This window comes from Echinops telfairi, unplaced genomic scaffold (assembly GCF_000313985.2).
Source record: "Echinops telfairi isolate 266 unplaced genomic scaffold, ASM31398v2 ScPeMD7_3533;HRSCAF=4204_0, whole genome shotgun sequence".
Lineage (NCBI taxonomy): Eukaryota > Metazoa > Chordata > Mammalia > Afrosoricida > Tenrecidae > Echinops > Echinops telfairi.
In genome coordinates, this window is record NW_022107431.1 from 41,646,549 (window position 1) to 41,670,170 (window position 23,622).

General features: G+C 49.3%; 1 protein-coding gene and 1 pseudogene across 1 annotated transcript in view; both read left to right on the forward strand.

Annotated features, from left to right (window-relative positions):
- Window positions 1–13,010, forward strand: part of MFSD4B (major facilitator superfamily domain containing 4B) — a 43,690-nt gene extending 30,680 nt beyond the window's left edge. The window contains exons 3-5 of the mRNA XM_004702189.2: window positions 5,429–5,597; window positions 8,973–9,089; window positions 10,700–13,010. Of these exons, the coding sequence (XP_004702246.1) occupies window positions 5,429–5,597; window positions 8,973–9,089; window positions 10,700–11,949 (1,536 nt within the window). The 3' untranslated portion in view covers window positions 11,950–13,010. The remainder of the gene's footprint in view (window positions 1–5,428; window positions 5,598–8,972; window positions 9,090–10,699) is intronic.
- Window positions 4,843–5,012, forward strand: LOC115871040 (annotated as a pseudogene).
- Window positions 13,011–23,622: the final 10,612 nt, after the last annotated feature.

The following is a 23,622-nucleotide window of genomic DNA, read 5'->3' on the forward strand; positions in this document are numbered from 1 at the left end:
TGTGCGCTAAGCCTTGGGCTGGAACACACGGGATTCCTATACTTTATCCTGGATTGGAGGCTAAAATACAAAAGTTTTCTAAAAAAAAGGGGCAGTAGGCAAAGTAAGCTTTTAGACCTATGGCTGTAGAAATCCTTCTAGGAACACATAACTGTCTTTCTCGGAGCTGCTGGTGGGTTTGAACCTTAGACCTTAAGGTTAACAGCCTATTCTAACCTGACAACACAACCAGGGCTCCTTTTGGTCTCAAGTAAAGCTTAATATTCAAGGCAGACCTGTTTTTACTAGTTAAGTCAGCTACTGTTTGGTTTATTTGGGGTTTAAAGTTTAAAGATTATCTCAGGGCAATTGGTTCAACTGTTCATCCACCCTACATGGCTCAAGAAATTGTTGAGTTCATGAGAAGTTGAAATTCTGTACTTTTTCCCCTTGTGATCAGGATTCTTCTGTGGAATCTTTTTTTTAAAATATGTAAATCATCTTATGGGGTCTCTTACAGCTCTTACAACAATCCTTACATCAATTGTATCAAACACATTTGTACATATGTTGCCATCATCGTTTTCAAAACATGTCCTTTCTGCTTGAGCCCTTGTTTCCAGCTCCTCTTTTTTCCTTCCCTCCCCTGCCTCTTCCGCCCTCATGAAATCCTGATAAATTATAAATTATCACTGTTTTCATATCTTACACCATCCGCTGTCTCCCTTCACCCACGTTTCTGTTGTTTGTCCCCCTGGGGGGTGGCAGTGTTATTCGTCCATCCTTGCAATTAGTTCCCCCATTCTCCCCCATCTCCCTCCACCTTCTCCCTACCCTCATAACGCTGCTCCCATTACTGTACCTGGGGGATTTATCTGTCCTGGATTCTGTGTGTCAAGAGCACTTATCTGTACCAGGGTACATGCTCTGGTCTAGCCAGGTTTGTAAGGTAGAACTGGGGCCATAATAGTGGGGGGGCTGGAAGCGTTAAAAGAACTAGACGAATGTTGTGTGTTTTGTCAGTGCTATACCACATTCTGGCTGACTCGTCTCTTCCTTATGACTCTTCTGTGAGGGGATGTCCAGTTGTCTACAGATGGGCTTTGGGTCTCCACTCTGACGCCCCACATTCACATCAATATAATTGTTTTGGGTCTTTTGATGCCTGATACCTGATCCTGTTGACACCTTGTGATCACACAGGCTGGTGTGCTTCTTCCATGTGGACTTTGTTGCTTCTGAGCTAGATGGCTGCTTATTTAACTTCAAGCCTTTGAGACTCTACATTCTATATCTTTTAATAGCTAGGCACCATCAACTTTCTTCACCACATTTGCTCATGCACCCATTTTGTCTTCAGTGATTGTGTCGGGAAGGTGAGTGTCACAGAATGCCAGGTTCTTAGAATAAAGTGTTCTTGCGTTGAGGGAGGACTTGAGTAGAGGCCCAAAGTCCGTCTGCTTCCTTAATACTTAACCTATAACTACGGATACATAGGCCTTTATCCCTATCGTTATATATTAAAACATTTACATATTACATGTCTATATTTATACCTCTATAAATGTCTTTTGCCCCCTAGTTATTTCCTCTGTTTCCATTTACTTTCCTCCTATCCCACTATCTTGTTTGACCTTCATTCAGCTCTCAGTAATTTTAGATCTCTTGTTGTTTCCTTGTTCCTGGGTTTGTTGGCTCCCCCTTCCCTTCCCCAACCTCCCCCTCTCCCTTGTCTCCCCAGAACTGTCGGTCTCTGTTTTTTCCCTGCGATTTTTTATCTTGCCTATCTGGAGAAACATGAAAAAAAAGAAGGAAAAAAAAGAGAAGGGTCTATAAATAGTTACAGGTCTGTCTACTCACCCTTACGTATGATTTCCGATCAAGTTCGATGAGATGCCAAGCCCTGCCCTCCAAATCTGAAGTCTATTATCGGGATTCCTTGGGACTTCGACTGCTTGCTCCCCTTGCTGCTCTGTTGCACTCCCTCCATGTTATGCCCGGCGGGTGGGTAGGTGGGTGGGGAAGTTCAGACTGGGCACAGTTCCCACACTGTGTCTCCAGTGCTGGACCCTGCAGTGCTGTGGGTCAGTGAGGGGACGTGGTGTCTCATGGTGGGGCTGGCCCTGCAGTCCTCTCTGTGCCTTGGCTCCCCCAAGCAGGAGTGTCATCCCCTGGGCTTGGTGGGCCAGGATGCGGTTCTCTCTCTCTCCGCCCCCCCCCACCTCACCCCTGCCCCCTCTGAGTTTGCTCACTGTGTGGCCTGAGCAGAGCTGTCACTCTCCCGGGCTGTGTCTTCAGTGCTGTCCTCGGTAGTGCAGTCTTCTGGGGAGGGGTCGACACAGCTGGGATTGGGGCCGGCCCTGCAGTCCTCTCTGTTTGTTCGCTGCTTCATGCCGGGATGCTGCCCTCAAGGCTTGGTGTGAGAGGTTGAAGTCTCGTTTTTCCCTCCCTTTCCTGTGGAGACCTAAACAGTACCCTCCCTGTGGGTGGGTTATTGCCCTGTTCCCCCACTGTTCTGTGGAACCTTTTATCAAAAAGTTCGGTGACAGTAACCATGCAATTCTGGTTTCATGGCAAAGGCAGCAGTTGTTCATGGAAACTGTGACCACACATTCCATATTCACTGCCACCGACGCGGGCCCATAGCGATCCTTACAGGACAGCGTAAAACTGCCCCCCCCCCCATGGGTTTCCGAGACCAACTCCTTAGGAGAGTTGAAAGCTCTTTGTCCCAAGGAATGGACAGTGGTTTCGAACTGCTGACCTTAGTGTTTGTAGCCCATTACATAACCACTCTGACACATTCCATAGCCGCCTCTTATTCCTGACCCTCTCTTCCTTTGTTGTTCAGTTGACTAGAGACCGCCTTGGCCTTGGAGAGTAGCTTGCAACCTTTCAGGCCCTGGGTGATATTCAGGGACCTCAGAGGTAGAACAGACTCACTAAACATGCTTTCTGGCCAGTTAACCGATGTCCCATGAAACCATGACCCTAAACTCCAAACCAGGAACCACTCCCAAAGAGGTGTCTGGTTATACGGACGCAGCCTCAACGGCTGTCCTTGCTGCTCTGTTCTGTTGTTGTAAATGCATGACTTTTCACCGGTGTACAACTTATTGACAGCCATGACAATAATCAGCTGGGCAACCCCACTCTTAAGCAATACTCTTTTTTCCATTACTGTTAAACTCTTTCCCTCCCACCCCCTCCTTGAAGCTCCTGGCAACCACTAATAGAAGTTGTTCTCTACATGTTTTTTCTCTATTCTTCTATATAAGTGACATCATAAAACAGTCCCCCTTTTGTGACTCATTTATTCAGGAGGCCTGGTGGCACTGTGGGGTAAGCATTGGGCTGCTAACACAGGGCTCCAAGCCCACTGGCTGCTCGCGGGAGGAAGATGAGGCTGCGCCGTGAAGACAAGGAGCGCTTCCACCTGTCTCATCGGGTCTTCCTTCATGAGTCAGAACGGACGCCATGATAACAGATTGTGTCTGCTTCGATGGCTGTAGCTGTACAGTATATTTTAAAATCAGGAAGAGTGAGTCTTCCAACATTGTTCTCTTACAGCTTTTTTTTTAGTTATTTGGGAGTCTCTTGCCATTACATACAAAGTCGAGGAGTGATTATTTTTGCAAAGGAGGCTCTTGGGCTTTTGACTGAGATTGCATTGAATCTATAGATCGTTTTGAGTAGTGTTGACATCTTAATACTGTATATACTCGAGTATAAGCTGATCTGAATATCAGCCGAGGCACCTAATTTTACCACAAAAACGGCATTAAAAATATGCTGAAAAATTTGGCTTACACAAGCATATACAGTAAGTCTTCTAATCCATGAACATGGGACATCTTTTCTAGTTATTAAAGTCTTCTTTCCACTCTTTCAGCGTGATTTTTTCCCCTGTGTAAGTTTGTACATCCCTGGTTAGATTTATTCCTACATAATGTAATCTCTTAGATGCTACTGTAAATAGCATTGTTTCCCTAATTTCCCTTGGAGATTTCTAATCGCTGTCATATGGCCCTCTCGGTAGCACCACTCTCACCACTGCTGCCTGTTGACCGTGTGCCCTGCAACTTTGCCAAGTTCCTCTCTTAGCTCTAGAAGTTTTCTCGTGGGACTTTGTGATTTTCTATCTATAGGATCATGCCATCCATGACTAGAGATAGTTTTTCTTCTTTTCCAACCTGAATAGATTTTGCTTCTTGTCTTACTGCACGGACTAGGACTGCTAATTTAAGAGTCAACAGGGGTGAGAGCAAGCACTCCTGTCTTGTGGAAGTAAGAGCTGAGAGTCATTTCTGGTTGCTTAGCATCTTTTTCTGATACTGAGACACAATTGCTTCTCTGAGTCAGACTATTTTTATGTGAAAGGAAAAAAATATTTGCATACACTTGGTGAGTCTTCCTTGTGGGGCCAGGACTGGTATCAGTAAGTGTTTTGCATGGATGAACTAATTTAATTAGAGCGGGTGCCCACCTTCCCTCCTTGAACCTGGCCTTGGCTTGTTGCCTCTGCCCACACCAGTCTTTCATCCTGGGCTGCTCCGATATGGCGCAGGGGACACATACTTCTGTTTAGAGCAAAACAATTCATTTAGAATCAATTTCTCAAAACATGTAGACAGATTGAAAATGTTTTTAAAGCATCCAATTTTTTCTCTGAAAACTCACTGTAAACTACAATTCATTGCCTGGAGTAAATTGTAATCTTTAAAGTCATTCCATCTACATATTTGCGACATTTTCTGAGACTTTTACAAACTGTACCTTTTTTTCCCCTCCAAACTATACTCTTGATTGCCTGAGTTTCTGTTTCTTTTTAAGGAAAAACTTAGCTATAAAAAGATTAAAGTGAGCTTTGTGCAGTGGCAATATCGTAGCCAATGAGGTTTATCCAAGGCGTGATTATTGCTAATTGAAAAAAAAAAAGATGAAAGTGTTTTCCTCCTCTATGCGTTATCTGCATAGCTTAGAGAAAGATTCCCGGATTCATCTATAAGCATTGCTGTCTATTTTAAATTAAAAAATGGGAATAACCCTTGGATAATTGCATCATGTAAACTTTAAGATATTTTCGCAGGTGGTATATTTCAAAGTCTACAAAATGATTTCAATATTTTTTTAATTTCAAAAAGTTTGTTATATTAACTGCCAATCCTGAATAGTCTTCTAAGTTGTTGATTGACAAGGAACCAATTGCAGCAAAAAGCCCTGAAATTGTAATTTTTGGAGATTGAGAATGGTCAAGATCGGGGGTGGGGGTGGGGGGCAATGGTATCTGCCACCGTGGAAGCAGGCGCCTGTCGAAGTCACACTGAGAACGTGTCTGGCTGAAGCACTGGACGTAACCCTTCACCCCCTTCAACATAGTGGTGGAAAAGCTATCACATGGACTGTTTGAGTGCGTGTATGTCAAGGTGTTTGTCTTTTTAAATCCTAGGGAATGAGTATCGCCATCCTAGGACCCACATTTCCTGACTTGGCGGCCAACGTGAACAGCAACATCAGCAGTCTCTCCCTGATCTTCGTGGGCCGGGCTTTTGGCTACCTGAGTGGGTCTGTGGTTGGCGGGATTCTTTTTGACTGCATGAACCACTTTTTACTTTTGGGTAAGTAAACATTAGTTTTCGCTTCTTTGTGACCTTTCAATTTGTCCTTAACTATGTACATGAAAAATGCACAGGAAAGTTGGACATGGAGTAAGGAAGATTGAAGAAGAATCGGTGCGTTTGAATGGTGGTGCTGTCGAGAAGACTGAAAGCCATGCACTGCCCAAAAAACAAACAGATCTACCTTGGGTTAAAAAGTATAGCTGGAATGCTCCTTAGCATTGAGGATGGGGAGACTTCGTCTGATGTGCTCTGGGCACGTTTTCAGGAGAGACCAGTCTCTGGAGTAGGACAGGTGCTTGGTAAGGTGGGGTGGGGGTGGTGCAGAAAAGAAGAAGAGTCTTCACAAGAGGGTTTGACTGACATTGGCTGCAACAATGGAGTTGAACACAACAACCGAGGTGAGGGTGATGCAAGACCGGACAGTGTTTCATTCTCCTGTACCTGGGTCTCTGTGAGCCAGAACCACGTTGATGGCAGGCACCGAACAACAACATGAAGAATCCTAGCTGGCAGAATTACTGACCGTTTATAGCAGGGGTGCTCAATATGTCAATCGTGATCTACTAGTCGATCGCAAATGTAGTGTGGGTAGACCGCATGGCATTGAAAAAATAGATGTAAGCCTATCATCAATCCCGTCACTTAATTGATACACAGCGCAGCCAATCAGATGCAATCTTAGGTGTCAAAAACATGCACAAACAACTGCGCTAAGTGCAGCAAAACTGACAAGCTAAGATATCGCTAATTTTTAGACATTGTTTTTTTTTCTCTTAAATGTAAGAAAGGGTATTAAAATGAGTGGGGGAGCTGGACCAAGTAAGAAGACAAAAACGTATCTCTTTCATACGGAACGGGAGAGTTTGACACTACAAGCCGACATTCAGCTGAAGTCCAGGGCGCATGACAGTTCTGGGACTTCCTCGCAGCGGGAAAGGACCCAACCCTGAGAAAATGTGCTGCCTCCTTGACTGCATGACTCGGCGCTACTTATTGATGTGAGTCAGCCTTTTCCCACGTAAAGAGCACTAAGTCCTAGTCCCGTTCCCCCATGACTGATGACCATTCGGAAGTGTGCTTGAGGCTGGCTGTCAGCAGCTACTGTCCGGACTATGCATCCCTGGCTCATCCCATTCAGTGCAAGTCATCAGAGTAAACTCAGGCCATGACCAAAAATGTGCATAGTTAATTGTGTTGTGTTGTGCAATATGAACTCATGCGGTTATGGCAAGGTACATAAATATACATTGCACATATAAAGAATTCTCAATGCATTTATGAATGTAATAAATAAATATATGTTGTGCATTTTGGTAGTTGGTAGATCATTCTGACTTGATCATTTTATAAGTGGCTCGCATGCTGGAAACTGCAAGCACCCCTGGTTTATATAAAGAAAACCACACTCTCTGCCGCTGAGTCGATTCCAGCCCTGTAGGATGGAGTAGAACTGCCCCCCCGGCTCTTCATGATGAAATCTCTACAGGACCTGCCACCATGTCTTCTCCTGCGGAGTGGCTAATGGGTTAGAACGGCTAGCTTCTGATTCACTGTTGAGCACTTTAACCATTGCATGATCAGGGACAATTTATTTAAGAGATGGTGCCTGCTCTCAGCTTGGCACTTACGGAGGGTTGATGCTGAACTGCTGGAAACTTAGACTAACCCAAGAGCTAATCTGGGGCTGCTAACCACAAGGTCAGCAGTTTAAACCCACCAGCCATTCCTCAGGAGAACATAAGACTCTCTGCTCCCATAAGATGTTGAGTCTCAGAAACCCTATATAGAGTTGCTATGAGTCTTAAAGGCACCCTGGTAGTATTGGGTTACAAACTGGGCACCTCTAACTGCAAGGTCAGCAATTGGAAACCACCAGGAAGAAAACACGAGGATTTCTCCTCCTGTAAAGAGTTACAGTCCAGAATCACACAGGGACGCTTCTACCTTGTCTTACAGGGTCACTGTGAGTTGGAATTGACTCAGTGATAGCGAGTTTGGTTTGCTTGTTTTTTTTGGGGGGGTGGGTTTGGTAAGAGTATGTGTAGTAGTTACATAATTTCGTGTCAGCTTGAGGATATTAAGAGTGAAAGGGTGGAGTCTAGCCTGTCAGTCAGGTCACAACCTGATGATGCCTCCTTGTGGAAATGGCCTTCTCATGAGCATTCTGGGAACCCCCTCTCCTTCTCCCTGGAGGTGGGCCACACACTCTCTCTGTTTCACCTTCCTGGTGACAAGCCACTTGGAGCCATGCTGATGGAGCCAGAGCCCTTGGAGATCCAAACCACCATTGGATCCACAAGACTGTGCACCCACCGGCCTGTGATCTTCCTGTATTCTGCATCATTGCATGAATCTGAAGAGGCATTTATGGACTAGTGTCGGACAGATGGGCTAATATCAAACTTGATGGATTTGATCTGGACCGGGCTGGGATATTTATTCCATATATACTTGCTCTTTGATATAAAGCTCTCTCTTACACACGAGTGACTCCAATCAACCCGGTCCAACCCAGTGTGTCAGTGACCCTTGGAAGTCCTGAGCTTCTCTGGTTATCCAAGGGCCTGCCCCCAGAGTTCAGACTGAGCTCCTCGAGTCTCCTGGCGCTGAACTGGAAGTAGGGCTGGCAGGCGGAACAATGCGGCTAAGTGTTTGTTCCTGCCGCCCCAGATCACCGATGAACCCAGACCTCACTACCTTCTTCTTGAACTTGCTGTCAAAGATTTTAACATACTCATTAGACCGAACCGACATGTGTAAAAGAAAATTGGATTCGTGCGATAATAAACCTTTAGGAATTGGGAGAATCATTTATTATTGTTGAAGAGTAAATAACTAATTCCTCTTAATTACAAAGTGGATTAGGAGTATATAATTCCATACTTATTCTCCAAACTCATTGAAATAAATTTCTGTTACAAACCATGACAATTGCATTTTATTTTAACTGCATATCTACAAATCTCCTTAGGTTCTGAAATTCGAAACATTTGATGTTAAAATTATTAGTACTTTTTTAACCATTTTATTGACTTATACGTTGTGTGTAATACAATTCAATGGCTTAAATACATTTAAAAGAAATGTTCAATTATTTTTGATCTTGTGATAAAACTGCTTGTTATAATTTATAACTTGATTGTTATCAGTACTACAACTGTTTTCATATTAGAGTAACATTTTATAGTCTATAAAGATTAGAAAAGCTTTTAAACCAAACAATCATTTCTAGAATGGAACTTCTTATCTACTCATTGTTCCCTCATTTTAGTGTGACCAGATCCTGCATGTTCTGGAGCTTTTGCACTGACTCGATCCATGGTTCCCTGCATGAATATTGGACTCTGAGCTGACTTTGCCCTTTCCTTGCAGGGGTGTCGTTATTGGTTACCACAGTTGGCCTGTACCTTGTTCCTTTTTGCAAGAGAGCAGTTCTCCTGATTGTCATGATGTCTGCCTTTGGGGCTTCAATTGGTGTCCTGGATACAGGTTAGTGAGCCCCCCAGTGGCATCTCTGGTCGTGGGGTCCTTCTGTTAGAAGTAGAAATAGAGCAGAGGACATGAAGCCCCTGCAATGACACTGACCTTCTGAATTTGTCACAGTCACCCAGCCAGAGCCATCCTCCTCACCAGGGGCCACAGAGCTGCCGCAGACGCCTGGTGACCCGCCCCTACCTGGAGGAGAACTGTGCTCCATGGGTTTCTCGGGACTGATTGTTATTTGAAATTGGTCACCAGGACTTTCTTCCGAGGCACTTTCAAGTGAGATAGTGAGCAGCAGAGCAGCAGGATCCCCTGGGGCCTCTCACAGGCGGTGGGCCTGTGTTCGAGTGGCCGACCCCGGAGTGCGTTTAAAGAAACTTTCTGTATGAGACTGGATGTATGGCCTCCAGATAGGGAAAGGTAATTACAGTACGAGTGCAGGGTCCCCACCTCCCCCCTTCCACTCACACCAGGCTAGAACGTGTCATTGCAACAGGGGAGGCATTGATGGTTGAATAAGTTAGACCAGTTTGGCTGATGGCAAGTGCACCCCGCTGTGCGCCTTCCCACCTCCTTCCTTTCTGCCCTCCTCGTAAGCATCCCTACTGCAGGAGAGCCTGCCCACGGTCTGGATGTGGCGTTAGTTCTCCCTGTCCAAGTTAGCGCAGTCCTGGCTGGAGTGAATGTCACCTCGCCCGGCTGCTAACAGAAAGGTTTCTGTCCACCCCGTGGTGGCGCCTTCGAAGAAAGGGCTGGCCACCAACCTCCCCGTCAGCCAGGAGAGTGTGATGGAGAGCTCGCTGTGCATGGGACTGACTCGGGGCGGCCGCTGCAGCTAGTTCCCCAGTGCTGCTCCGTCAGGAAGGCCACACTGGCTGCCTCAAAAGGACAGACCTGCGTGTCCTCGCAGTCTGGGGGCCAGGTGTCCAAGTCCAGTTTCCAGCCCTGCTGGTGACTTCTAGTGCTCTCTGCTCACTTTTGGTGGCCTCCGAAACCCTGTGTGCCCCTTTGGGGTGGGACCACACAGGTCCTTTAGCTTTCTAGGTCCGCCCCACCCCCACCCACCACCTCCACCTGCCCTGCTCTTTGAGAACCCAGAAGTTACTAGGGTTTAGAGTACACCCTCCCTGGGGTGGCTCGTGACCGGAACAAAAGAGCTAAGATTTCACTGTGTGTTTTCGCGGGACACAGAGCCCCTCAGCACTCCCTGCCACGAAGTCCATCCTGACTCCCAGGGACTCTAAGGCGCAGGGACTGTCCCTGTGGGTTATCAAGACTGCTAAACTCTGGAGCAGCGGCTCTCAACCTGTGGGTCGCAACCCCTTTAGGGGTCGAACGACCCTTTCCCGGGGGTCGTTCGATTCATAACAGTAGCACAGTGACAGTTATGAAGTAGCAACGAAAATAACTGTGTTTTGGGGATGGTCAGCACAACACGAGGTACCGTATTAAAGCATGAGAAAGGCTGAGCACCACTGCTCTAGATAGAGAGGTGTATTTCGAGGGCTATAATCTTTGCGCCAGGTCAAGCCAATGAAAGCGCTTCCTGAGAGTAGAGAACGAGGCTTGTTTCAGAGTAACTAACTTGAAATCATTTCCCTGTCTTTCACTGGCAGGTGGTAATATCCTTATCTTGGCGCTCTGGGGTGACAAAGGAGCCCCGCACATGCAGGCCTTACACTTCAGTTTTGCCCTGGGGGCATTTCTGGCCCCCCTGCTGGCCAAGCTGGCACTTGGTTCCACCGCATCTGCCGAAAACCACACGGCGGCCGACTTGAACAGCAGCCACCTCGCCTTCAACGGATCCCCCGAAGCCGGCGCAGCACCTGTATTCGGAGTCCCAGACAATGTCAGCCTACTGTGGGCGTATGCGCTCATCGGGACTTACATTTTTGTCATCTCCACTTTGCTGTTTGCTCTGTTTTTCAAGAAAAGTTCAAGGCGCGAGAAGGCGCAGGCGTCTGCCCAGAGGTCCCGGCGAGCGGAGCACCACAAGGCCCTGCTGTGTCTCCTGTTTGTGTTCTTCTTCTTCTACGTGGGCGCCGAGGTGACCTACGGCTCCTACGTGTTCTCCTTCGCCACCACCCACGTCGGCATGAGCGAGGGCGAGGCGGCCGGCCTGAACTCCATCTTCTGGGGGACCTTCGCCGCCTGCCGGGGCATGGCCATCTTTTTCGCGGCGTGCTTGCAGCCTGCCACCCTGATTGTGCTGAGCAACATCGGCAGCCTGGCGGCGTCCCTGGTGCTGGTGCTTTTCGACAAGAACCCCTTGTGTCTCTGGGCGGCGACGTCCGTGTACGGGGCCTCCATGGCCACCACCTTTCCCAGCGGCGTGTCCTGGATCGAGCAGTACACGACCATCGATGGGAAGTCTGCGGCCTTCTTTGTGGTCGGGGCAGCCCTGGGAGAGATGGCCATTCCCGCAGTGATCGGGATCCTGCAGGGGAAATACCCGAACCTACCTGTCGTGCTGTATACGTCTCTGGGCTCAGCCATAGCCACTGCTGTCCTGTTCCCCGTGATGTATAAGTTAGCCACCTGGCCTCTGCGGCGGCGGCGGCGACAAGAAAGCAGGAAGAGTGAGGACCAGAAAGCTCTGCTCCCCAGCTCGGGGCTCCGTGACTGCGAGGAAGAGAACGACGAGGAGGATGCCGACCGATGGAATGAGATGGACTTTGAAGTGATCGACATGAATGACGTGATGAGGAATTCCATAATAGAGACCCCTAGAAGCCTTCTGCTGGGGCCCCCAGCTGGAGCCCCCAGCGTGTCACTCCCCAGGGCATCCCTGTTGGAGTCCCCGCCCGTGGGGAGGGGCAACTCCCCTGTGAAGCATCCTGCCAGAAACCAGGAAAAAAAGGACTGAGGTGGAGAGGAGTGGATTGCTTACGGGTGTCCGTCCGTGAGCCATTGTCGGTTCTAAAGTGGCAGTCAGTGCCGAGCAGCAGTGGGTTCCCCATGTGCTGCGGGCCTCCAGACGGCTAGGCCAGCGGACAGTAAATGCTGAACTGTTTTCAAGTGTTGTCATTTCTAGGTTTCCCTAGGTGACCTCTTGCAGCCGGATCTTGTCCTGAGGCTGGTGCTGGGCAGGTGGCCCACTTGGTCACAGGTCAGAGCACAGAAGGCATTTGCTTCTTCGAACTTGGGTATGGTTCTAATAGAACAGAATAGTCCAGGCATGGAATTGATTAATTGAATGGATCACTGGTCATCAAGATTCTTCCATGAGAGTTGTGGGTGATAATTTTAGGCAAAAGGAACTTTGAAAGTGGGTAGTAGTGTTGTTGGTGGTGGTGGTATCTTTATTAATTGCTGTGCCCTAAAGTCATGGCCATGGAGTGGATTCTAACTGACCCATAGGACAGGGTAGAACTGCCCCTCTGGCTCTCCGAGACTGTACTCTTTATGAGTGCAGCAAATCTTGCCAATGGTGGTTTTGAACGGCTGATCTTGCAGTTTGCAGCCCAGCCCACTCTGCTACGAGGGCTCCCCTTCTGTGTAGGGTTGGACCAAACCATGGGGTAACCACTCACACGGTTCTGATTCCCCCGTTCTCTGGCCAGCGAGACGAGAAACAGACGCAGAGCAGCGTGGAGAACAGGCATGAACACCTGTGGCTTTCACGGACATACTGTTGAATGATTTGTGGGAATGATTATGTCAAGAATACACGTTTCAATACTATCGTGGATTCTGATGTGTTTCTTTTTTCATTGCTTGTGTCTCTGACACAGGGTCTTAACAGTCAGTGGTCTTGTAACTTCGTGATCAAGTTAATGGACAGTTTTTTTCCCATCAAAGTGCTTAGCATAATGGTGTTTCATAATCAGTCTTAGCATCTGTGAAATAGTCATTTACTCAATTACAGAGATTATACTATTTTTACAGACAGTTTTATATAAAATAAAAGATATTTTTATATGCAAATTTTTCTCTATTTATGTTCAAATGGGACTTGGAGATGCTGCATTCTGATTTTACATACGGATTTGGAGTCGCTCTGTCAGTTGTAGGGCTGGGAGGCCTTCAGAGGTCCTCTGCCCGCCCCGGGATAAGAGCTGCCACCACCAGCCTTGTCCCAGGCTCAGCCCTCATACACACTGCCAGCCTGGCCACTAGTTTATCAAACAAGGAGGCACATTCTGTTCCAGGCACTGCAATACGTGTGTCATCCACCCAGTCAGGCTCTTCCTTCCTACGTGTGAAAGTCAAGACTGGAAGGTGGCAGGTTAGGCTAGGAATCAGAGCTCAGAAAAAGTATTTCCTAAGAGAAGTGGCAAACTGGTATGGGTTAAAGCCCCCTGCCGCCCAATACGATTCCAGCCGCAGTAGAATGGCCCCTGTGGGCCCCAAGGAATCTTCGTGGGAGCAGAAAGCCTCAGTTTCCACTCGTGGAGCCACCGGTGGGTTCAAACTGCTGATCATGCATAATCTACCCCCACCCCCTACCTGGCTGTGGGTGCTCCTGAGGTAAATGGCCAGAAGTAATGACAAACCATTCACCCCTCTCTAGTTTCAGGATGGCTGACCTCTGGTTGGTACTGGCTGGCAGCAGACCGCCATTTCCTCATTTACCTTCTATGCACTTGCCTTTGTTTCCTCCGAGGTGATCATGAGGTGCTCTGGTGCTGCAGTGGTTAGAGTCCTCGCTGCCAACTACAAGGTCGGCGGCGTGAGGCCACCAGGTGCCCTGCAGAAGAATGATGTGGCAGGCTGCTTCCGTCAAGATTTACAGCCCTGGGAACCCGATAGGGCAGTTCAGCCTCGTCCCCAGGGGTGGCTTGCTCTCAGTTGGAATCAACCCGATGGTGGCGGGGATTTCTGGGACAGTGGGGGCGGAGAGGATCGGTGAAAATCCCCCTTTCTTGCCCTCTGCCCATTCATCTATGTATCTGCCAAGACACTGGTTCATACGGCTAACTACTTTGGAGAAGGAGGTGGAGAAAATAGTAGCAAAGAGCCTGTGGCTGCTTCTCTCAAATAAAACTGCTCTGAGGTGGGTGGAGCACGGGAGCATGCTGCTGCTCCTCTGCTTTGCTGCCGGGCGCAGCCCCGTGGCCCTGGGACTCCGGCAGTGTCTCCTTGGCAAGATTTGGGGCTGCAGCTCTGAGAGGGAAGTGGGTAGCTAAGGACATGGTAGAAGATTCCAGATCCACACCGTAAACCACCCCCTGGGCTTCCAGAAACCAAAGGGTGCATGGTCTGTGAGGCTAAAGTCTGACAGTGTGTTTACATGTGGGCAGGAAAAGATGTACTACAACGAATTCCAAGAATTGGTTGATGAGTGGAATTAAGACTGAGTCAGTTGATGGTTCTTGCTAATGGTCAGTTCAGCAAATGTCTGCTAACCCCACATAAAGACCCCCCATGTTTCCAGTTGCTCCGTGCCTGCCAACCACAGAGTCGGGGACCTCACCGCTGCTGGTCTTGGTGGGTGGTCAGGGTTCTAGGAACGGTTAGTGTCTGCAGTTGAGGGGTGCACTGAGTTTTGTGCTGTCTTGAGCTCGGGGTGGTCCAAGCGGACATGGCTGTCGGTTGTAGACCCACGTCCCTGCTTTTGGCTGGCTCTGCCAAGGGACCCTCCCAATTCCCCAAAGCCTCTCGCCCCTTGCTGTGTGGCCCTCATGTGGCTCTTCTTGGATGGCAGCCTGTGCCAGAGCCCCTGGGGAACCACCCGCCCCCCCATGCCCTGCTGGGACTCTTCAGTACTCTGAGGCAGGGTGGGAAGAGCTAATTGCCCTTCACAATGATTTAAACCAGCAATTCTCAACCTTCCTCATGCTGCCACCCTTTCATACAGGTCCTCATGGGGTGGTGACCCCCAACCATAAAATTATTTTCGTTGCTACTTCATTGTCGTTTTCCTGTTAGGAATCGGGCGACCCCTGTAAAAGGGTTGTTTGACACCCCCAAAGGAGTTGCGACCCACAGGTTTGAGAACCGCTGATTTAAACATTATTCAAGAGCCATCAATGTAGTTTTACAAACACGAAATCACCATTATCTGAATAATACCCTTTTAACATTTTACAAATGAAACTATGATTATTTTCATTTTAAGTTTTACTTCAGAGCCACACATACTGAAAGAGTCACCTATGGCTCGCGGGCCAGGCCACAGTGGGCCGTCCCCTGGGCTAAGGAGATGCCCAGGCGCCTCTTCCAGTGGAAGGTGGGGAGAAGGTAGGTCAGGGGTGTGACTTGGGGCGGGACCGCCTTAAGGTGCGTCAGCAGCACTCGGTGCTTGGGGATCAGAGTTCTCGTAAGAGCTGAAACTCTCCCGCCAGGAAAAACTGCTTCCGCACTTATTGAAAGTGAGCGTCGGGCCAGTCAGAGGTGCCTTGGGGCAGATGGGAGGTTTGGGGTGGGGGGGTGAGGGGGGGCGGAGAAGCTGAGGGCAGGGTCTGGATGAACGAGCTTTGTTTTTCTTGTCCTCGACATTGGATTGCATTGCCTTTTAACCTTCTCACATGCAGCTCCTTAGCAGAATGGATAGATTCCCCCTGCCCCCCTTAGTGAAGCTCTGGACACCTGGAGAGCATTTTCTAATCACTTGACTATTTTCAACATGAATCTCTAACCTCGTGAAAATCTTCCCATAAAACCCAGTGTTTATTGTAAAGGTCATGAGGGCATAATGCTCATGAGAGAGAATGAGGGGAAATACATAAACAAAGATCTTCAGGAGACGTTTGAGATGATTGTGGTAACCAGCCCCTCAAGAAGTCCTTCAATTGGTCACCTGCTTACATTCAAGGGTCAAGAGGTGAAAAAAAAATCTCTCCCTTACTAGTCAAGTATCAAAACCAACTTGAATTTGGGCCTAGAATATAGTGATACTACAGTTGGTGTGGGAAACTACACTGAGGGAACTGTGACGAGGACTAGATTCCCTAACTTAAGCAGGGGGATCTGGAGAGCTGGTATTCCACGGTAGGGAAGGCTCTGCTTTGGAAAGTTAGAGGTAAAGTCCGAGCACATTAGCCTGCTTTAAATCTCTCTCCCACAGATCCCCCAGCAGCCATGCGGCCTTAAAGTTGATTCTATCTCCCCGTAGAAGCAGACAGCCTTTTCTCTCTTCCTGCCATGTGCCAGCCCCTCCCCCAATGCAGGTATTTGGTGTCCTCACCTGTGAGCTCAAAGACCTTAATGTAGAGAACACCCACCTTCACCTGTGACGCATGAATATGCATGTCTTAAGGCCACCTATAAATGTCCCAAGATAGAAGCTCTCTCTCCTGCCAGTCCCATGTGGTCCATCAAGAGGAGCGATAGAGCGGTGAGCGTGCTGCCATGAAATGTGTCTGACTCCTTCATTTGACTCTCTCGCCTATCTTTCTTATCCTCTATGGCTGTACTCCAACTGATATTATTGCTGTACATTTGCGCCTTCCAGCCCATCGGTTGTTGGAGGCTGGTTTCCTCTGACAAGTTGGTAGACTGGTGTTTAGTTTGAAAGATTGCAGTTTAAGTGGGAAAATTGAAACTACAGCCAAAAGAAAATCAAAACGTAATTGGGAGATGATAAATGTGGAGATGCACTCCTGGAAAAGTGTGCTTTAGGTAGATTTGTGAAAAACGGAGTGAATGAATGTCTCATGACCAGAACTCGGGCCCCACTAGTGGAGTGTCCCTCAGGCCTGCCACTTAGAAACCAAGAACCCCTTGCCCTGCCAAGTGGATTCAGACGCATAGTGACCCCAGGGGACAGGGTCGAACTGCCCCTGTGGGTTTCCAAGACAGTAACTCTTTCCTGGGGAGTAGAAAGCCCGTCTTCCTCCCTCAGAGTGGATTTTGGTTATGAGCTGGGCTGGAACCACAAGGCCCACAGTTCAAAACCACCCGCCACTCCGCGGGAGAAAGACAGGGCTGCAGGGTCACTGAGCCCGGCTCACCTGGATGGCGCGCACCAGCGGCCTCGCTGGGAGCAGTAGGGCCCCCGTGGGGCAGCATAGACTTCCTTTGCTCATTTCAGCTCTTCTAATTTTGCGTCTGAGAGTCTGCAGCCCCCGAGGCCCCCACACCACCACGTCCACCCCAGGACTTGGAGAATCAGACTGAGTTCTTTCCACTTAGAGGGATGTTTTGCCACACGTGTGTGGCCATGGGGTGTCTGTACAGAGGCTCCAGGGCTCCTGCGCCTGCATGGGAGGCGAGCACCCAGCCCCGAGGATCCTGTGGCTGCGCACTGCCCAGGAGCTGCTGGGCACCGTGGGCGAATGGAGCCCTTGAATACGGCTCTAGCACAGAGTGTAATTCTTCATTTAAATGTAAATTTGAGTACCCACGTCAGAAGTGGCTGCCATCTTGGGCTACACAGGTCTAGTAGAAAACACATGAATCGATCCTACGAGATATTTCCAGGAGAGATCGATTTCCTGTTGATTTGTAGCTCGGCTCAGGAAGGTTATCATAGAGACATGGTCAGATAGCATAATTTAAATGGCCACAGCTTTTCATGAAATGGGCTGTGATTGGTAGGCCCACCCAAAACCCAGCCCACAGCTGGGGAGCCGTTTCTGACTCGCCTATATAGGGTTTCCAAAGCTGTTAGTCCCTTTGCCCTTCTCCAGATGAGGAGCCAACCTGCAGGTGAGCCGCCCCACACTTAGCTGACAGCGCCACCAGGGCTCCGGTGGTGGTGATGGACAGTGTAATTCTAATGACCTAGGGGAGCCCTTGGTCTCCAGGGATGGAAAGGGCGTCTATTGGCCGGGCTTCTCAAACACTCTTCCCCTAATACACTTGGACCATGGGAGCTAGGTGGAATTTGAGTTGGATTTTTATTTAGTTTTTAAATTTAATGATGAGAATTTTTGTAACACTGAATTTCACAGTCCAATCGGATTTTTATTTTGTGTGTAGGCGTTCACGCGCTTCTCTTCCCTCCTTCCTTCCAGGGTCTCACACTGTGGTCATTAGTTCTTGCCCTACAATCATGTGTTCCCTGGGGCTTGCAGAGTGCCCGCTCCTGATTCACCGCAGCTGGTGCAGTGTGGTTGGGAGGGAAGGAGGGAGGGAGGGAGGGAGGGAGTGGGCGTAGTAGGGGTGTGTTGAAGTTCTTAGCTGACACCGGTAGTCAGTCTAAGGGTTGAGCATGTTCATTTCTGAACACCTTGTTGCAATTCTAAAATGCATTTGTTGTATTGTGTGGCTTTGGTTTTGATGCACATCTGGTTATCACCCGCTTGCTGACTCGGTAAACTCAAAGGGTAGAGTCGGGCATGCACTTCAAAGCTATCTCTGGCCCCTGGTTGAGAGGTGCTCCGTGCTAGGGGCTACGCGTGGGGGAGTATTGAAGTATTAGAAAGGTATTTAAGACCTTCCCGAGGGAAGGACCAAGTACCACTCGAGGGAGGACCAAGTACCACTATCACACATTTTATTTTTGCTGAATGAATCCTAAACGAATCCTTATCTATCGGCTGCTTTGTTTACAATCACGGAGCTGCCTCTGGCCACGTAAGAGGCAGATGGTCTGTGGCCAGGGGACCCAGTGAGTGTGGGGGGTTGCCGGGCTGGGGTGGGCTTCCTCTGCCCTGCTACTAGAGGTTCTTCCTCTCTCCAGTCCCAGCCTGTCTAAATTCTGGAAGAGGGGGTGCCCTCGTGCTTATTGGCAGGGCCCTCCCTCCCTCCCAGCTCTCTCAAAGTGGCTGGCCAGCCTGCGGGTGGGCCTCTCCCACCCAGAGAATGGCCACTTCTGCACTCCCACCCTGCTGCCCTACGTGCTGAAGAGGTTATCACCCCAAGGGAAGTTTCATGTCTGCTGGGGGGGCGGGGGCTGGGTGCCCGGCAGAGACTTGCTGAGGGATCCCTGGATGGGAGTTGCACAAGGGGATGGTCTCATGCCGCTGTTTAACCAGAACTGGAAAAACAGAATCACACCCGGCTGCAGACTGGTTTGTTTAAGAGCTTGTTCAGCATGGACTTCTTGGTTTCTAACAAGAACCCGGAAAAGCATGGTCTTATAGAAAGTAGTGTGTGTATTTAGGTGAGATCCAAGGGGTTCTCCCGTTTGTGAGAGATGCTGGCCCATGGGCCCACCTGTTTCCCAGGTGTATGTTTGCTGCCACTCACGACAGGTTTACCATGTTCAGTTGAGACAAGACGGCCAATGGGACCCCAGCCTTCCCGATGCAGCTGTGTGAGACTTCATGAGTGGTTTGCCAGGACCACATTCCTGTTGGCCCAAGAGCCGGCACAGCTGGTTGCAATGGGCTCTACTCAGTCCCCAGATGTTGGCTGGTTGGGGCAGAGCCGTGGGGTCCCTTTATGTCTGTGGTTGCCGGTGTGTGAGAGTCACAGAGGCAAGTGCAGGGAGACTAAGGGAGTTGAGCCTTCCGGCAAGGCGACCAGCACCCACCGTGGGATGTGTCCTGTGCAGCCGAGACACTTGGAGAGCAGAAGTGGGATACACCTGCCAACAAGAAGTCTCCCTCCTCACCTGCAGGAACTGCCTGCTTCCAGGAGAAGTGATCCAGTTCTGAGGGCAAGCCTGGGGTGGGGGTGGAGGGTGGTCCTTTGCCTTGTTGAAGCCGGACTCGGGGACTACGGGAGGGACAGGGCCACCTGCTGCGAGAGCAGGAAAAAGTCCAAACTGCTGAGGTTATCAGCTGCACAAAGGTCATGGCAAACCTTCAGATACCAGCACAGCACAAACCGGGCTGCCGTGTTTTTTCGTTCAGAAGTCCAGGTTCCTGGAACATGTTCCAGGTTTTATTGCTTTTGCGATCATAGCCGGTGTAGATGACATGGTTATTTTTGGTCTATCTCCGGTGCAAAGTGTTTTGTTTCTCCTTGTCTTCTGGCTACGATAAGTGAAGTGCTTAGTCACGTTGAAGCAGAGCCAAAGGGACTTATTGCTTAATCCCCTCCAGGTTTGAGGAACTGAACCTGGTTCCAGGAGGAAGAGGCACAAGGGAAGGGGAAGGGCGAGATTGCCGGTTAAGATATTCTTACGCCCGAACAGGCCGTGATGAGCCTTGGCTCTAGAGCAGTGGTTCTCGACCCTTTCATACAGTTCCTCAGGTCGTGCTGACCCCCAACCATAAAATTATTTGCGTTGCTATTTCACAACTGTAATTTTGCAACTGCTATGAATCGGGTGACCCCAAAGGGGTCGAGACCCACAGGTTGAGAACCGCTGCTCTAGTGGTGTCTCTCCCTGGCAGCAATTAGACCCACCTGGGAGTGTTACAGACCTGCTGGGCCAGCACTTTGACTTCACTCTGAGTATTGAGATTTTAAAAGGACCCCAGGTCATTGCCGTGTGCAGCCAAAGCTGGGAACCACTGCGTTGAGGCACAGTGGTCCCTGTGAGTGAGTGATCAGTTCGGAGGGTTGCCGAGGGCCATGTGTGAGTTTCTGTACTGCCCTGGAGGAGAAATGGGGAGGGCAAGTTCTCTGGTTGGTAGGCTCTCCACTGCCCCTCCTGGCAATTAAGGCGCAGATGTTATTAGGGAACTAGCTTAGAGAGCGGGGTTTGTCTATCACATGCCTGGGAAAATCAGGCAACCATTGGACCCCCATAAAACCTCCAAACAGAGCATGCTCACACTCAAGTTCCCAGCCTGGGAGGAGGTACACCTGGGCTCCCAAACCAGGCTCAAGACATCACCGATATGGGCTTCACTTCGCCAATGAGGTCAACGATACCATCAACCACACCTCCCAGCCAGAGGTTTGGAATATCCTGGTCATGGGAAGGCCTTGCTCTTCCCCTGCTCCTGGTCAGAGACCGGTGGAGGGGCAGGTCCCACAGCCTCTCGGCCTCCATGCTCTCAGCCTCTAGGGTCCTTGGTCTTCTGGCCTCCTGGGGCTCCCCCATGCCCCCACCCAGCTCTGCAGGGTGCTCTTCTCCACGTGGTTGTTTGGGTCCAGTTGTGAGCCCCTTTAAGACTGCAAAACATGAGACTTGTACTTCATAAAAACCCACTTGGATTACCAAACAGGCTTCGGCGTGAATTCTTTCCTCATACGAAGGCAAAGAACGGAGATCTAACCCATTCCAGAAACAACACTGTGAGCCCATCTGAGGCCTGCCAGAGCCCACGGCAGGCCCTGATTTGTTGGAGGTTGTTTTTCTAGATAGGTGTTTGAGAATTTGACTTAAGGAGCTCTCAGGGTAAGGATGACCTGATTTATTTATGAAATCTGGATTTACGACTGCTCCCCATTTACATGACTCTGTAGAGTGTAAAGAAGCTGGGTTCAATAAAGTATTGCTATAAATAAACACTGATGTTGGTGTAAGAGAAGATTCGTGGCTCCTTGGCTATCTCATTGATGGTAAAAGTGAGTTCGGAATTTCTTCAGAGTGAAGTCAAGAACATGGCTGGATTTCAGCTCGAGTGTTCCAAAATGGGCGAGATGGTTGTATGATCCCTGAAACATGAACAGTAATTTGTCTTCGCATGTCTTGCGAACTAACTTGTCACATGTCTTGTCAATGACCTCGAAATTCTGCTGCTTTCTACAAGTCAACCAAAGAAGCTAGGACCATGTGGGGGAAAGGCCAGCTCCCCACAACTAATCGTGAGTTCGATAGGCACAATTAATGGTTAAAATATATATAGATTATAATAGTCATAGAGAGCATGAGAGATAGAAGAGAGATTGGAATAATGGAGTCAGACATAGTTCATAGTAGCAGGCTCACCTCAGCCTCACTTGGTGGTCCACGTGGAGAGAGAGGGGCCAGAGGGCAGGAGAGAGGGGGAGGGGAAGGAGGACAAGGGGAAAGGGAACAGGGGAGCAAGAACCAGAGGAAAGAGGGAGCCCACAAGAGGCCAAGGGGAATCTTTATTGCTAACCAAGGCTTATATCTCTGGGGGCATGCAAGCCCCCTAATTACAGGTAAAGACATGTCACAGGAAGGGGTTGCACTATAGGTAATACAGTAATTAGGGGGAAAATCTAGGGATATACACAGTATAGGAAGAGGAGGGATTAGGGGTACACATGTGACAAGATGGGCAGATCCTAGATTCATGATGGTGCCCAAACTTTGGATGTCATTGAGCTGGTTTGACCTGTTCTCTGGCTCACTATAGAAATCATCAGTAGGGAAGTCTCTTTATAATCTCACAGGACCAGATGCATGGCTTAGTCAACATTGTCCTGCAAATAGGGTGAGTGTGCCTATGCTTCTGTTTCCCAGTGGAAACGGAGGTTTCCAAGCTGCATGTGAGGCAGGGACTGGATGCTTCTGCTGCCCCCACGCTCCCAGAGGCAAGAACCTTTCTGGCCATGCCCCATTTTAACGTGTGTAAAACAACTAGTCAGAATCTGGTCAAGTGCTTCCAATTTGTAGTGTGAATCAAAGGCACCACGGCCCCTGCATCCCCCCCCCCCACCACCACCCCATCCCTGGACTCTTAAGCTGAGACAAACTGGATGCCCACACTGTCTCTCCCATGTCCCCTTAGGTCATTAATGTGAAGGGCTCCCTGTCCATGACCCAAGCGCACAGCTATGCTTTGTTCTGGACAGCTTGTCCCTCTGCCTCGGTCCAGGGACATTGAGCAAAGCTTAGTCTTTCCTGGCTCTTCTGAAATAGAGAAATCAAAAGTCTTGGCACTGGGCAGGATACCGGGTAGGCTTACAGGAGAAGGACGTACAGGGATTCCGATCAGGAAACGGGCTGTTGGTCAATCTGCCTTCACGCCATCTTCCATGGATACGGCCATGCGGATTTAATGGCCTCCTTGGGACCCTGCCACCTGCTGGAAGGAGTGGCTTGGGCCCCACTAGAAAAGAAGATGGTGTGGGGGATGGGATTTTTCTACCGAGGAGCATTAGTGGCACAAAACATAAGCACTGGGCTCTTCCCAGGTTGGCTACCTGAACCCAACCTGCCTCTCTGTGAGAGGAAGAGTGGGCGCTTGGTTTCCATGAAGAAAGGGTGGCCACAGGCGCTCTCTGGGGCAGTTCGGTCACTTGGGGTCACTGAGTGGCCATCAACTTGACAGCGTCTCACACTTTCCTGCTCTGCTGGCAGATTCCCTTCTCCCTCCTTTAGGAAGCCTCAATGGATTCATGAGCCTGGATTTTATCTATTGAGAGCAGTGGTTCTCAACCTTCCTAATGTCACAACCCTTTCATCTAGTCCCTCACGTGGTGGTGACCCCCCCAAAATAAAATTATTTTCATTGGTACTTCATAACTGTCATTTGGGGGACCCCTGTGAAAGGGTCGTTTGACCCCCAAAGGGTTCGCGACCCACAGGTTGAGAACCGCTGATCTAGAGTATGGTTAAGAGTGTGGGAGCTGGAGTCTTGTTTACTTGGATTCGAATGCCACCTGGGCCGTAGTACTAAGCCTGGCTGTGCTTCAGTGTCCTCTCCTGAGATTGCTATGAGATCGAACTTGATGGCATCTGTAAAGCGTGCAGCACTCGCCTCAGGCATACCCCACTGTCATCCAGACGATTCCAACTCAGCGACCCCACATAATGTTCCCGAGGTTATGAATCTATAACGGAGTACATAGCCTCACCTTGCTCCCATGAAGTAGTGGGGGTGTTCGGTCTCTGGAGTGG